Consider the following 14,549-nt stretch of genomic DNA (forward strand, 5'->3'; position numbering starts at 1 on the left):
TAAAGTGACCAATCAGAAAGCAGGGGCGTTGCGGGGCGTCTATTCGATACTCGCCCACAAAGTGCCAAAACTCACAAAGCGAGTAGTAGAAGGCAGAGAGCTTTATGGCACGCTGATTTTGGCACTGAAATGACGCCATACTTGTGATATTAATGCGCTATGAATATTGGTGACCTCGTGTTCCTGCAGAGAGGAAATATGTTCTTGGTGGATTATCGGCTGCTGGACACTCTCACAGCAAACCTGTCAACAGGAAGCAGAACTACCTGACAGCGCCGCTCATCCTGCTACACCTCACGCGCCGCAACCAACTGCTCCCATCGCCATCCAGGTAAACCCACCTGACCTCTGACCTGGAGATTTCCAAAGTTTGCTAGCAGTTTCACACCTCACACACAGACTTTTTGTTTGTTTCTTCATATCTCACCTCCTTCCTTGTCTCCTTCCAATTCTCCATTCGTAGCTGAAGCAGTCACGGGCGAATCCAACCCGGTCTTCGTCCCTCAGGATCTGGAAGCTGATTGGCTGACGCGAAAACATTTGTGCGTTCGGCGGACTTCGCAGATCACGAGCTGCGTTCTCACTTCCTGCACACACATGTGATGTCAGAGCTCTTTGCCATGGCAACGCTTCGCAACTTTCCCATGGTGCACCCTCTCTACAAGTATTCAGAGTTACCCCTGAGTGTCTTCTCCCCTCACTGTCTGGGTGTAATAATAAATGAAATGTGACACATCTCTGTCTCTGTCTCTTTGTCTCAGATTGAAGGTTTGTTTGCGTCAGCGCAGCATGAAAATGTTAAAGTCAGCTGTAGGTGCTCTATGCTGAGATGTTTGTGTTGGTCTCAGCTATCAGTCTGACACCATGTATGCACGTCACAGGTGTGGTTAAGGAGCAGTGAGTGAATGGCATACATCCACCTGTGCACCGCAGCAGCTACAGAGGGGCGAGTAGGTGTTAAACAGATTAATTTAACTGCAGATGGAGTTTTTAAACGCCTTGCCCTGCGTTGTTAGGCACTGGAAACAAATACAGACAGTTGGAAATAGCTTTGTCGTTTGTAGCGAGTCAGCAGTGCAATGCTCCCTCACTCAGCCTCTCCATGACATCGCCTTTGTTTTCGTCACTACATCTTTGTCAACAAAACTACATCCAAACAGCATGTGGACATGCAGATCACACCACATGGTGCATAACTAACACCAAAAAACAAACTCACATCAGCTTGGATGTGGGACAGTTCATGAATCCAAAAGGATTGGAAGTAGGCTTTCTCAATTCTTCACCTGTTTGATGCAGGGCCAGAGAACTTCTTGCCATTCTGTCCTTCGTGAGGTCCTCCATGAACCGGCTTCAGTGCAGACCCTGGATTCCTTGTTTCCAAAACGCATCTGTCAGCGTAACCGATTTGTCACATTTGTTTTTCAGTCTTCCTGCCAATCCGAGCTGTATCCATATTTTTCTCCCACCTTACAGTTGAATCACATCTTTCCTGGTCCTTTCACTTCATTTCTCTGATTCTCAGGTTCCATCCTATCTGTCTTACCTTCCTTATTTCAGCATTTACTGCCCTCAGGTGCTCCACTTCTTTTTCCAGCACGAGACTCTTGTCTTGCAATCTTTGACTTCCGCAGCATTGAAGTTAAATGCTCAAGCTAGCTATCCTCGCACAATTCTGTTAACTGCACGCCAAATCCTTCAAACCTTTGTTCATGTGTGTCAAATCTCACCACCAATGTGTTAATTGCTGCAAGTATTGCAGAGTTTGAAACTTCACTTTCATTTGGTTTAGATATTTTCCAAGTATGAGCTCCTTTTGACGGGGTAGGACAGGACTCAACCCCTTCCTCTAACAACCGTTTGTCCCCGCTGCTGTCTGTCCATCAAAGCCTGCGAAGCATGCTCGTGCTGCCTCATTTGGGAGGGAAAAGTCTTTTTTTTTTTTTTTAAGCTCTGGCTGAGACATTTCACTGTCGTTCTTACTGAAAAAACACCTTGCAGACTTTAAAAGATACGTTCAGAGGGGATATGATTTTAATAAGACGAGTTTGGAGGGGTTTTGTGTGAGAGCTCGTAGCGTGAGACCGCTCAGTCCGCCATCTTGCCGAGTGCCCCGTATGCAAATCCAGTTGTGTGATCGCCAGGTGGCCCAGCCTCCTTACCTGGGACCAATCGGGGCCACCAGCCTGGACGTTTCCGGGAAGTCTGCATGACCCTGATTGGAGCGGCACCTCCCCCGATAGACCAGAGGGAGCAAATACCGACTCACCTATTTAAACCCAAAAGGTCTGAGTGCCAGGACGGCTGGTGGTGTGTGTTTGAGCTCGACTCGATTTTGAATGTTAACAGAGTCCTTCAGGTGAGACACCAGTCTCTCAAAGGGCGACGGGCCTGTAGTCATTCAGTCCTGTGATGGAGGATTTCTTTGGGATTATTGTGGAGTGTTTGAATGAGGGATCTCCAGCTCCAGGGATCTGTTGAAGATGGAGGTCAGCTAATCAGCCCTGTCTGGACCAGGTGCCTTCCTGATCTGTCTGGAACATCCTCTTCACAGATCCTGAGCGATGGTGGGGGGATGTCACGGTGTCGGTCAGCTCATCCAGGTCAGAGGCTGCAGCCTCAGAGAAGGCCTGCAGGTCCACTCTGACCTCGTCCATCCATCAGCCAGGACAATTTAAACAGCACCGCTGGAGTTGGTTCTCCCGGGCTTGGACACCTTCACTCTGGACTATTAGCTGCTTCCATACCGCTCCAGAAACCCACCAGCACCTCCTCCACCTCCACACACATCCCCCGGTCATCACAGATGCTTCACATCCGCCCTCCCTCCAGCTGTCCAACCAGTTTGAAGCTTTGGCCTCAGATGAAGTCCGAGGCTTCCTCCACCCCATATCTCACTCTGCCCATTCCTCTGTTACCATCCCAGCACCTCACCCTCTTTCTGTCCCTCATCCCGCTCAACCTCACCACACCTCATCAGAACTGGACATCAACTCATCATCATCTCAGGCTCCATCTCCACCCACAGCAGAGAATCCAGAGGTGGTCCAGACTCAGTCTTCACACCTGGCTGTAAGACTACAGTGCCACCTCTGGGATCCCCTTCATCAACAACTTTGAACTGTTCCGACTGAAATGGGATGGCCTCCATCCAAACAGAAGGAGATCCTTGATGCTGTCTGAAAACATGGACTCTGAGATCAGCACTCCAAAATGATGACTGATGTACCCTCTCACACCTTTTCAACACCTGAACTCTAAAGATCCAGTTATTATTTTAATAATGTCCAAACCTTAAAATGTTTTTATAGAAATGTTTTTATCTAATTACACCAAAATTCTTATTTTAGTTTAGTTAGTTTAGATTTTAACATTCATGTTTGTTCATCTCAGCCATTTGTTCTGGATTTTATGGAACCAGCACATGTGAAGGGTCAGTCTGTGTCTGATCATAAGGACATTGTATTCACTGTTCATGTGCTGTTGGACTTCAGCTCCTGATTCTGACCACTAGAGGGCAGCAAATACATTTGATACCTGTGACAACAGTCAGATCACATGATCAGCAGCTTCCTGTTTGTGTTTCACAATAAAAGCGTTTTAATGTGAAGGTAGTGCTAGACTTTTACTGTGAAACAACCACAGGAAGTGTTGACAGTGTCTTGACTTGTCACTCTGGACAGCCAATCACAGGAGAGGACGTTGTGTCTCCATAGTAACCATGGATAGTTTGGGGAAGGGCAGTCTCAGTCAGACTTCCTGTTTGTGTTTCTGATCGACCAGGACCAGTATTTCTAAAAGTAGAAATACTTCAGGTACGTCAGTCAAAGTACACAAATATTATCAGTACTCATTAGTACTCTGTAGTATTTATCAATGTGGAGAACAGTCTAGATACTCTGTGTACTACTGAAGACAGACAGTACTAAAATATACTTAAAGTACTGCATCATATTTTTTTATACGAGAAAGAAACTAAAGCTGAATATACATGAAGAGATGTAGTACAAGCACTGCATACATAAAGTACATCATACTTTAAAGTACCACAGTAAACGTAAATCAGTATTTTTCGTATCCAGTATTTTTTGCAGTATTTTTCTGTAGTATTTTAACAGTACTTGTCTAATATTTTTGCTGTATTTTTGTAGTACTTTTTACAATATTTTCACAGTATTTTCACAGTATTGACGCTGAAGCTCCTCAGACATTGGGACACGTTCCATTCAGCTCCTCAGCCACGTTCAGTTTCACTCTGAGGTTCTGAAACTCTTTGACCTGTCTTAGCTTCAGTCTCTGTATTTGGCGGTGTCAGCGATGGCGGGGACGTCGAGACATGACCGAGAGATGGCGACGAACGCCAAGCGTCAGCTGACCGAGTGTGCCGACCCGGTGGAGCGGCTCCGACTGCAGTGTTTGGCCCGAGGATCATCAGGGATCAAAGGACTGGGCAGGTGAGACCCCCGTATGTCCTGGACCTCGACGGTCCGTCCTGGGAGAGGGATCCCTCCTCTGTGGCTCTTCCTGAGGTTTCTTCCACCTTTTTTAAGTGTTAAAGGTTTTGTGTCTAAGGACAGAGGGTGTCACTCCCTGTACAGATTGTAAAGCCTCAGAGGAAAATGGACTTTGTGACTTTGGGCTGTACAAATAAAATCTGATTTGATTTGTCAGAACTTTCAAAATAATGGATGACGACAACAACCGCTCCCTGGACATGAAGGAGTTCCTGAAGGGTCTCAATGACTACGGCATCCTGATTGAGAAACAAGAGGCCATGGATCTATTCAGGCTTTTTGACCGTGATGGGAACGGGACCATCGACTTTGACGAGTTCCTCATCACTCTCAGGGTAAATGTACGACAGGTTAGCGGTTAGCAGCTGGTGACTACTTCCTGTTTCCTAACCTCTGATCTGTAAACACAGCCGCAGATGTCTCAGGCCAGGAAGGAGGTGATCATGCAGGCGTTTCGGAAGCTGGATAAGACGGGTGATGGGGTGATCACCATTGAAGACCTGAAGGGGGTTTATAACGCCAAGAACCACCCCAAGTATCAGAACGGGGAGTGGACAGAAGATCAGGTGTTCAGGAAGTTCCTGGACAGCTTCGATTCTCCGTATGACAAAGATGGAAAGGTGACAAACACTCAACAGACTGATTTTTTAAAATCAGGTCAGTGAACGCCTCAGTCAGTCTGTTACATGTTGTACATACATGCACATGTATATTCATGCTGGTGTTACTCTCTGAAGGTGACCCAGGAGGAGTTTATGAATTATTATGCTGGTGTGAGTGCTTCCATCGATACAGATGTCTACTTTATTGTGATGATGAGAAATGCCTGGAAACTCTGATGAGTTAGCGTCGCTCTGGTAAACAAGCTCATGTTCAGGTGGAGGCGGTGGAGGACGGTGGAGGTGACGGAGGTGTCCATCTGGTGGTGTTTCTTTTCCCCACAGTCAGTTTCATGTGGAATTTTCTGCAGTATGTTGTATGTTTCTATTTTAAACAAAGGAGATGAATGATCAGAAACATCCAACATACAGGTGATAGTTTGACTCGTAGCAGGTTGATGGACTCTTTCTCTTCTCATGAACTCTTCCTGTTTCCATCTGAAGCTCACTGTGTTTCTCTGTCAGAGGTCTGAGGACAGACGTGCTAACAGAAATCAAACATACAGTATAGCATGTGAACGCGTCACAGGATTTTAATCTTTTTCTTGTAAAGATTTTTTATTTTTTTATTTTAGAATTGTTTTCCTTTTTAAAGTTTCATTTTCGGATCTAGAACAAAATTTTCAGTTTCTTTTTTTTTTTTTTTTACTGTTTTTCCAATTTTGTTTTCAGGGTTTCTTTTATTTAATTTTTTTTTCAATTTCAGATTTGTCTTCCTGTTTTTTTCTATTTCGTTTATTTATATTATTAATTATTATATTATTATTAGTATGAGTATTAGGATATACAGTTTCAATATTTTTTCTTCAGTTTAGGATTTATTTTAGATACATTTTTTTCCATTTTTATTTTTTATTATTTTTCGGTTTGAGATGATCTTTTTCAGACGTCACAGGACTCACAGTGTTTGGATGGAAAGCAAACCTCCTTTTCTCTGCTCGGACTCTTTGGTGTCGCTCTGACATTGTCTTGTTGTAACATCAGTAAACTTTGGTCTCGTCGACAGGTGACCAAAGAGGAGTTTGTCAACTATTACTGTGGAGTCAGCGCCTCCATCGACAGAGACGTCTACTTTATTCTGATGATGAAAAACGCCTGGAAGCTCTGACTCCAATCCAACCACATGAAGTCCAAACTATGCTAAAGAAACATTTTGATGAATCATTCATATGTGTGGCGTTCTTTTGTGTTTTTATAAATGAGAATCATTCCAACACATTTCCATCTCACTTCTTTCTGTTTTATTGGACATTGATATGAGTGTGTTTAAATCCAAACAGGTTACAGGCACAGTCAGATGTGATCATATGGTATATTTAGTCTAATGTTACAATCAGCTTTCTTATAGAGAATAAAGCGTACATTCTGTGAGGAAACATGAGGCGTACGTTGTGTTGTCGCTTTTTCAGCAGCAGCATTGTTTGTTTGGCGTCTCCACAAACAGAAACAGTCAGCTCAGGTTGCCACAGCAACACACCCACAATCATAATCATAAGCTGCTGGTCTGTGGACCCATGTGGACCGAAGTGGATCCATGTGGACTGAGAAGAGTGTGTCCCACAACAGGAGGTTTAGTTCTATAACAGTTTAAGTGCAGATATGAGCAGCATGAGTTTTTTTAAAGGACCTCACTGGTGTTTCTGTATGTTTGAGCTCTTTAAAGGATTCGTACAGACAGGTGAATAAATCAAACACACTCTTCTGAACAGGATAAGAGCCATGGATGGTTTCTGTCTTTGACATGAAGAACTCTGGACCTGATCTGAAGGCTTGTGGCGGAACAACGCTTCAACAAGACCGACCAAGCGGTGCAGACAAACATGAAACTTTTGTTCTGTCAAAGAGCAAATTAGACATTATGAGGTAATTAATAGGAAACACCGGCAATATCCAAACAATTGTGGTCCAAGACCGAGAAAAGACCACGGAAAAAATGCAGTCAAGACGAGACCAAGACCTTCAAAAAGTGGTCTTAAGACCGGTCTCAAGACCAAAGCCAATCTTGAGTAATACAACACTGTTAATTGTGGAACATCACCACTGCAAGCTGATCTGGAGACTATTCTTTGATTTACAGTAAAACATACAGAAACATTGGTTTGATCTTTTAAGATGTCCTCAAACAGTCGACACCAGGCAACTGTTTGAGGACATCTTTCAGTATACAATGTATAAGATATAATGTAAATATACTTATATAACCACAAAAGCAAAAAAATACATAAAAAGCTACATTTGTGTCGACAGCTCTGTTATCAAACTGCTACAGTTCTATTTTGAACGACCTTTGACCTCTTTAGCCAAACTGATGACATGAAGGCGGTTGATCAAACTGACATATTTGATGAAACAATAAAGTGATTTTGCAGAATAATGAAACATAATGAATTATTTTAGGAATGTGAATCAGAGCAGATGTAGAGTAAATCTTTGTCTCTGATTGGCTGTTCCTGCTCATGTCATCTCAGGTGTCATTACCTTTTTACTCCTCCAGTAGCTCATTAGGTCAGTGGTTCCCGACATTTTTATTCATGGACCTGATGATGACGCTAAATGAAAAGTCAGAGGATCACTGGATGATAAATACTGATGATCAAAAGTGAAAGTCTCACCAAAGAAAGACTCATCATGAATATTTTCATGGAGCTTCATTCATCTTCTTCACTGAATCATTTTGGATTTATCTCGGCCCTCATGACCTCAAGGTTGTGAACCACTGATCTGGAGCATCCTGAGGTGTAATTCTCAGAAGTTTGATAAATATTCTGGCCCTGTTTGTGTGTTAGTCAGTTCTCCTCTTCCTCCTGCTGATCTACTTGATCTGATAGAAGCTGGACATGGTGACGTAAGCCTCCTCCTGCTGGCTCACTCCAAACCCCTCAGCCTCATTCCCTCCAGGCGTGTGAGGTCTCTCCCCAAGCTGGAGGACGTCAATGGGTGATGGACTGGTGCTCTGGAGGCTGTCCTCTCCGTCGGAGGAGCTCCTGCTCAGCAGGGTGGACAGCTCCAGCTCCTCTGTGCTGATGCTGGTGGTGCTCCTGGAGCAGTCGGAGCTCTGGGTGGAGCTGGCATGATTGGACTGTGAACCTTCAGCAGCAGCAGCAGCAGCAGTGATCGAAGGCTCTGCTTCCTCACATGGCTGCTCCTCAGCTTTCTGCATTGGGTAAACTTTGAGGGCACTGAACACCTCAGGTTTAAAGTTCAGCAAGAGGCCCTGCGAGAACAGAAGGAACATGTTTAGTTTAGGAACAAAAAGGTTCGCTCTTTTAGGAAGTTATAGAGATTCTTTATTCTTTACAGGGCTCAAGTGATCATTGAGGAGGTACTAGTAATCATTTAGGCAGCTCTTAAGGTGGATCTATTGGTCCCGGTGTTTTTAGGTGCTTCAGTGGCCACTGAGTTTCTAGTGGTCTGTTAGGTGGTGGTCGTTAGGTGGTGGTCGTTAGGGGGTGGTCTGTTAGGTGGTGGTTGTTAGGTGGTGGTTGTTAGGGGGTGGTTGTTAGGTAGTGGTCTGTTAGGTGGTGGTTGTTAGGTGGTGGTCTGTTAGGGGGTGGTCTGTTAGGTGGTGGTTGTTAGGTGGTGGTCTGTTAGGGGGTGGTTGTTAGGGGGTGGTCGTTAGGTGGTGGTTGTTAGGGGGTGGTTGTTAGGTGGTGGTCGTTAAGTGGTGGTTGTTAGGTGGTGGTCTGTTAGGGGGTGGTTGTTAGGGGGTGGTCGTTAAGTGGTGGTTGTTAGGGGGTGGTTGTTAGGGGGTGGTCTGTTAGGTGGTGGTTGTTAGGTGGTGGTCTGTTAGGGGGTGGTTGTTAGGGGGTGGTCGTTAAGTGGTGGTTGTTAGGGGGTGGTTGTTAGGGGGTGGTCGTTAAGTGGTGGTTGTTAGGTGGTGGTCTGTTAGGGGGTGGTTGTTAGGGGGTGGTCGTTAAGTGGTGGTTGTTAGGGGGTGGTTGTTAGGGGGTGGTCGTTAAGTGGTGGTTGTTAGGGGGTGGTCTGTTAGGGGGTGGTTGTTAGGGGGTGGTCGTTAAGTGGTGGTTGTTAGGGGGTGGTTGTTAGGGGGTGGTCGTTAAGTGGTGGTTGTTAGGTGGTGGTCTGTTAGGGGGTGGTTGTTAGGGGGTGGTCGTTAAGTGGTGGTTGTTAGGGGGTGGTTGTTAGGGGTACATTCAGTAGTTCTTCTGGTTTATAAGAACATTTTTAATGGACTGAGATTTACTCACAAGGGCAAAATAAATCCACTCAAATCTTTTGCATCAAGTTTAACTTTGGTGAACTTTGACCTGTGAACTGACACTGTTGACCAATCAGAAAGCATGTTGACAGACCTGACCTCTGAGTGGATGAACAGCCAGAGAGATCTTAAACTTCACCACTAGATGCCACTACACCTACACAGTGGACCTTTTGGCTCAATCTCCTGGATACCAGCAGAGGTTTGTTGATTGGTCACATGACATCTACCTTTTGACACACATTGGGTAATAATGCTCATGGCCACTAAAGGGCGCCGTCAGCTACCGGTTTTTGAAACAGCTGATGTAATTTTTTGTTGCGAGGACAGACTCAAAGTAAAATGACTCACTTTATTTGGCTTGCAAATCTGCACCAGTGTGTGTTTAGGATGAGGGATGCTTGGCCACATGTAGGTAAATATTCTGTGAAGAAAAAAGAAATATGAAAATACGACACACATCTGAGTTCACTGAGTTCCTGACAAAAAAGCAGAGATGTCGTACTTGTTTTTCCAAAAGAAAACTACAGTTGTGGGCAGCACCAGCAGAAGGATGAGGCACACAATCAGTGTGTAGTTGTCCTGTGTGTTGCCTGGAAACACAGAACAGAGTTATATGAAGTCATTATATTACATGTTGTATATTGTATATTTTGTCTTTGTAGAAGATGACATGCTCTCACCAGCAGGAGTAAAGAAACTGTATGTTTCGCTCCAGTCGCTCCAGGTACCCTCCAGGTATATCTGCGGTATCGCTCGCACTTTGACGTGGTACTCTGAGTTCTTTTTAAAGTGGTCCATGTCGATCTTCAAGGATAATTGTGAGATGTTTTGAACCTGAAGACAACCAGTGAGAGTTTCAGTCATTGCTGAACGTTCTCAGACTGAAGCAACACAAATGAAATGATGTTACCGTCGAGGTGCCTGCGCTCCAGATGAGCAGCTGGAACAGCTGATTGCCGTCTGTCAGAATTTCTTTGTGGTACGGGATCTGAATGTGAATGACAGCCTGGTTGGACTTGTCAAAAGTTACGTTCCACACCTGAGGACTTCTTGGTTTAACTGCAGGGACACGGCAAAGACAAAGGTGAGGCTAACGGTAACTGGTATATTATGTTTGAACACCTGTAGTACGCAGCATCATTTGTTCTGCACCAGAAAAGAGGAAATGACGTGTTGATGTAAACATGTTGAACATGTTCATTGACTTACTTATTTTCTTCAGATCGATCATCGTCGTAACGTTGCCTCCGCTCTTGAAGTAGACTGTTACGTTGAAATGCATCACAGGATCCAGCTCTGAGGAGCTCACCGTGTCCCCGAAGCCCTTCACACACTTGGTCTTCACGTTCTGCTCCTTCATGTCATTGTAACTGTGAACAGAACATCAGATTTCTGAGTCTACTCTGGTTTCTGCTGATGTGACATCGAGGGTGGAGTGATAAAATGTTTTACCAAACTGTCATTTTCTCGATGCCGTCAGCCTCATCTTCGTCATCATTGTCGTCAGTCCGACCTCTGACTAGTTTGCAGGTCAGACTGCTTCTGTACGTCATGATGTCAGAGGTGCAGCTGATTCTGGGCTCTGAGGACAAGCACAGTCAAAACAGTTTACATTACTTCCAGACCTCCCTGACCCCACAACATCTTCCAGCTCTGGAGGATCCCGGGGCATTCCCAACCCCGATGAGAAGTACTCTGTCCAGTCAGTTCTGGGCCTCCCAGCAGCTAGATGTACCAGATGTTAACCCAACTGAGCCTGAGCTGGTTCTGTCATGCAGCAGCAGAGTTTCTACTTTACCAAATCCCACCGAGCACGCATGTGATACGCTTCGTGTAAGCTGCGGCCACTGGAGCTGATTGTGGCCGTTCCAATCAATGTTTGAAATGTTTGTGGAGAACGGACAAAAAAAGGTCACCACATGACGCCTCAGTGGTTTTTATCTTCAGTTAAATTATCTATATATAAATAAAGTATAAATAAGTTTTTTTAGCTGATGTTAGAAAATATAAATGAAGATATCGAGGTTCCTTTTAAAACAATAATAAATAAAAAACAAAGTGAGTTAGAGACATGACATGCACAGCTCTGAATCTCTGATATAACGACGTCAGTGTCTTCATGAAAAATCAGCTTCAGATCTGAATCATCTGAGTAAAAATTAAACAACATAGTGTCGACTTATCCTGTAAACTGACAGAGAGGGCGGTCCCAGCACAGAGCCCTGAGGTACACCACAAGACGAGGAAATGAAGTTTAACAGGCTGTCACAGATTCGATCCAGTTTAATGCAGCACCAGCATATGCCTACATTACCCACAATGCAACCAGCCCATCTACATTTGGGTGGGAGATTGGTGTGTTATGCTAGTCGAGATTAATGAAGCCTGCAGAGAGCTACAGAGAGCTGAGCGGTTCAGTCTTTCATCCTTTAATGTTAGCGCCATCATCAGGTCGACATGCATGTTTACCCAGCAGCCTCAGCTGGACTCTGTGTTTACTAGTGATGACTCACAGCATGATGACATCACAAACTATCACACGTCGCCTTCAAATGTCCTGATATGAGCTGTCAAAGAGCGCGTCCTGACTGTGACTGCATCACTGCCAAACTCATGAAAATATTCATCACTTCAATTATTGATTAATTATTATTTGACCTTTGAGACGCTTGAGACTTTTACCAGGTGAATTAATCCTCAAAGTGACACTTACAGTGAGACTGAACATGAAATATTTCAAATATTTACAGATGATCTCAGTATCTCAGAGTTTTAAACATGCTGAAACATTTTAAATATTTCTCACCCGCGTCAATGTCTCCATCTCCACTCTGAGCCCGACTCACAGCCGGCAGCAGCAACAGCAAAAAGGTCCAGCAGCCGGACAACATCTCCTCAACAAGTGTCCTCAACAAGTGTCCTCAACAAGTGTCCTCACAGAGTCTCCTCACAGAGTCTCCTCACAGAGTGTCCTCACAGAGTGTCCTTAACCTCAGCAGTCTTCACTCTGTCGCTGCTCAGTTGCTGCAGACTCATCAGCTGAGAGCTTTTCTTGTCAGCCGGCAGGAAGAGAGGAAGAAGGAGTGGCAAGCGTACAGAAGAAGAAGAAGAAGAGGGGGGTGCTCGCCTCACAGGATGTTCTCTTTGTTCAGGTTCTCTGTGGTACGAAGATGAATTAGAACATTTGTGCAGAAATGCTTGCTGTGCTCGAAGTTTTGACAGAGAGAGAAACTGAATGTTACGAACACGACACAGTCAGAAAGTCACTGAGGTTTGAAACCACAAACACAAAATGAATGACTGTGAAAGGCTTGAAAGGGTGTGCACCTGACCTCCACCTGTTCAGACATGATCACCGTTGGGGGCTTTTAATTTGAAAAGAATCAGATGTCCTGAGTTTCCTTGACCAGTCAGAGCGCAGTTTAAAAGTCAGTCCCACATTTACTCTTGTCCGGCGGCTTCTTGCTCGCTCACTCTCTCCTTTTCTCTTCTTAGCTTCCTCCGTCAGCGTCCTCTTCACTCTCTGCTCCTCTGCCATCATGTCCATAGAAGCTGCTGAGCCTGGTTACATTGCCCACTCTACCTGCTCCTGTTTCCTGTCTGGTTCAGTCTCAGCTGTTTTCATCAATCACGCTGTAAAAAGACGATCAGCAGACTCAGCAGACGAGCTGAAGAACAAAGTTTAGCAGCAGAAGACACAAATACTGGACACAAACAAACCACATGAAGGGCCATGTTGTTTATGAAGACCTGTGAATGTTTATGAACGTCTGTGAATGTTTATGAAGACCTGTGAATGTTTATGAAGACCTGTGAATGTTTATGAACGTCTGTGAATGTTTATGAACGTCTGTGAATGTTTATGAACACCTGTGAATGTTTATGAAGGCCTGTGAATGTTTATGAACACCTGTGAATGTTTATGAAGACCTGTGAATGTTTATGAACGTCTGTGAATGTTTATGAACGTCTGTGAATGTTTATGAACACCTCTGAACGTTTATTAATATCTCTGAACGTCTATGAACGCCTTGATTGTCGTGTACTTTGGCTTAGCGCTCTGACAGTTCTTGAAATGAACTCTCTGTCAGTGAACGCATCTTCAGAGTGAAAACACTGTGTGTGTTGTTTTTGTGACGTTCACTCAGGAAACGTTCTTCAGTGTTTATAAATCTTCCTCGCTGTCAAACAGAAAATCTAACCCGAATCTACAAACCACTTCCTGTCTACTCAAGTGATCTGGTTTGTTTTCAAATAAGGCCAGCAAGTACACGAAGCTACGTTCACTACCAAACACAGCCTCAACTGACCTCAGGTCTGTCTGTCTGTGTGTCTGTCACCTGTCTGTCTGTCACCTGTCTGTCTGTCACCTGTCTGTCACTAATACATCATTTGGGTCTTTAGTAGAAACAGTTTCTGCTTCAACATTTGATTTGTGTCAGCTTCTAATCATCAGTGATCATGTTTGATGTCCTCTCGTCCTCTCGTCCTCTCGTCCTCACTGTCTGTCTCCTGTCTTTGGGTTTCTTCCTCCTCTGCTGTCTCTACACTCTTGTCATGTTGAGCCTGCAGGCCTCGCCGTGGTTAGATCTGTTTCCTGCGCTTGCTGCTTCAGGTAGTTTCAGAGCAAAGGAATACAGGCTTTATGTTGTGAAGCAGGGCATGCTGGGAAACGGTGGTGGTGGTGCATGCTGCATCAACCTGAGCAGGAAGTGTAAAAACAGAAGAAGAAGAAGAAGAAGAAGAGGAAGAAGAGGAAGAAGAAGAAGAGGAAAAAGAAGGGAATAGGAAGATAATATAAGAAGAAGAAGAAGAAGAAGAGAGGAAGAAGATGAAGAAGAATCATCTGCAGCCTCATCGTCCGCTGACTACTCCTCCTCTTCCGCCGCCGACGCATCAGACTGCAGAAGACCTGACTCCTCCTCCTCGGCCTCCTCGCATCCCCTCCTCCTAATCTGCCTCTTCCCTCCTCCTCCTCCTCCGCTCTTCCTCATCTTCATCCTCGCTCCTCATCAGCCTCTTCTGCAATCCCCCGCTCCCTCCTCATCCCTCCATCCCTCTGTGCCTCTATCTCCCCCCTCCTCCTCCTCTTCCTCCTCCTCTTCTCTCATCCCATTCCCTTACCTCCTCTTCGTCTCCCTCCTCCTCCGCCTCACT

General features: G+C 44.9%; 3 protein-coding genes across 5 annotated transcripts in view; 2 read left to right on the forward strand and 1 right to left on the reverse strand.

The window, feature by feature from the left end:
- LOC109137677 (arachidonate 15-lipoxygenase B) overlaps positions 1-2,213 on the forward strand; it is a 25,508-nt gene extending 23,295 nt beyond the window's left edge. Inside the window, exons 12-14 of the mRNA XM_027282241.1 lie at positions 190-331; positions 762-768; positions 2,145-2,213. Coding sequence (XP_027138042.1) covers positions 190-331; positions 762-768; positions 2,145-2,213 — 218 coding nt within the window. The remainder of the gene's footprint in view (positions 1-189; positions 332-761; positions 769-2,144) is intronic.
- Positions 690-6,309, forward strand: capslb (calcyphosine-like b). Of its 3 annotated transcripts, none has more exons than XM_027282172.1 (6): positions 690-3,815; positions 4,288-4,454; positions 4,672-4,849; positions 4,925-5,171; positions 5,252-5,371; positions 6,180-6,286. In XM_027282172.1, exons 2-5 carry the CDS (start codon positions 4,318-4,320, stop codon positions 5,359-5,361), a joined length of 672 nt encoding a protein of 223 aa, XP_027137973.1. In that variant the 5' UTR covers positions 690-3,815; positions 4,288-4,317; the 3' UTR covers positions 5,362-5,371; positions 6,180-6,286. The 3 variants fall into 3 exon arrangements, with proteins under 3 accessions (XP_027137973.1, XP_027137974.1, XP_010750717.1); XM_027282173.1 differs by having other exon boundaries at positions 691-3,815; positions 4,925-5,134; XM_010752415.3 differs by lacking the exon at positions 5,252-5,371 and having other exon boundaries at positions 693-3,815; positions 4,925-5,134; positions 6,180-6,309.
- Positions 6,310-6,399: 90 nt separating this feature from the next.
- On the reverse strand, positions 6,400-12,456 carry il7r (interleukin 7 receptor). Its single transcript, XM_010752414.3, has 8 exons — positions 12,199-12,456; positions 10,845-10,974; positions 10,602-10,762; positions 10,303-10,451; positions 10,073-10,226; positions 9,895-9,982; positions 9,741-9,813; positions 6,400-8,387 (listed from the first exon to the last, which is right to left on the reverse strand). The coding sequence occupies exons 1-8, from the start codon at positions 12,281-12,283 to the stop codon at positions 7,986-7,988; spliced, it is 1,242 nt and encodes a 413-aa protein (XP_010750716.2). The 5' UTR covers positions 12,284-12,456; the 3' UTR covers positions 6,400-7,985.
- Positions 12,457-14,549: the final 2,093 nt, after the last annotated feature.

The sequence above is a fragment of the Larimichthys crocea genome, chromosome IX (genome assembly GCF_000972845.2).
Source record: "Larimichthys crocea isolate SSNF chromosome IX, L_crocea_2.0, whole genome shotgun sequence".
In the NCBI taxonomy this organism is placed as follows: Eukaryota; Metazoa; Chordata; class Actinopteri; family Sciaenidae; genus Larimichthys; species Larimichthys crocea.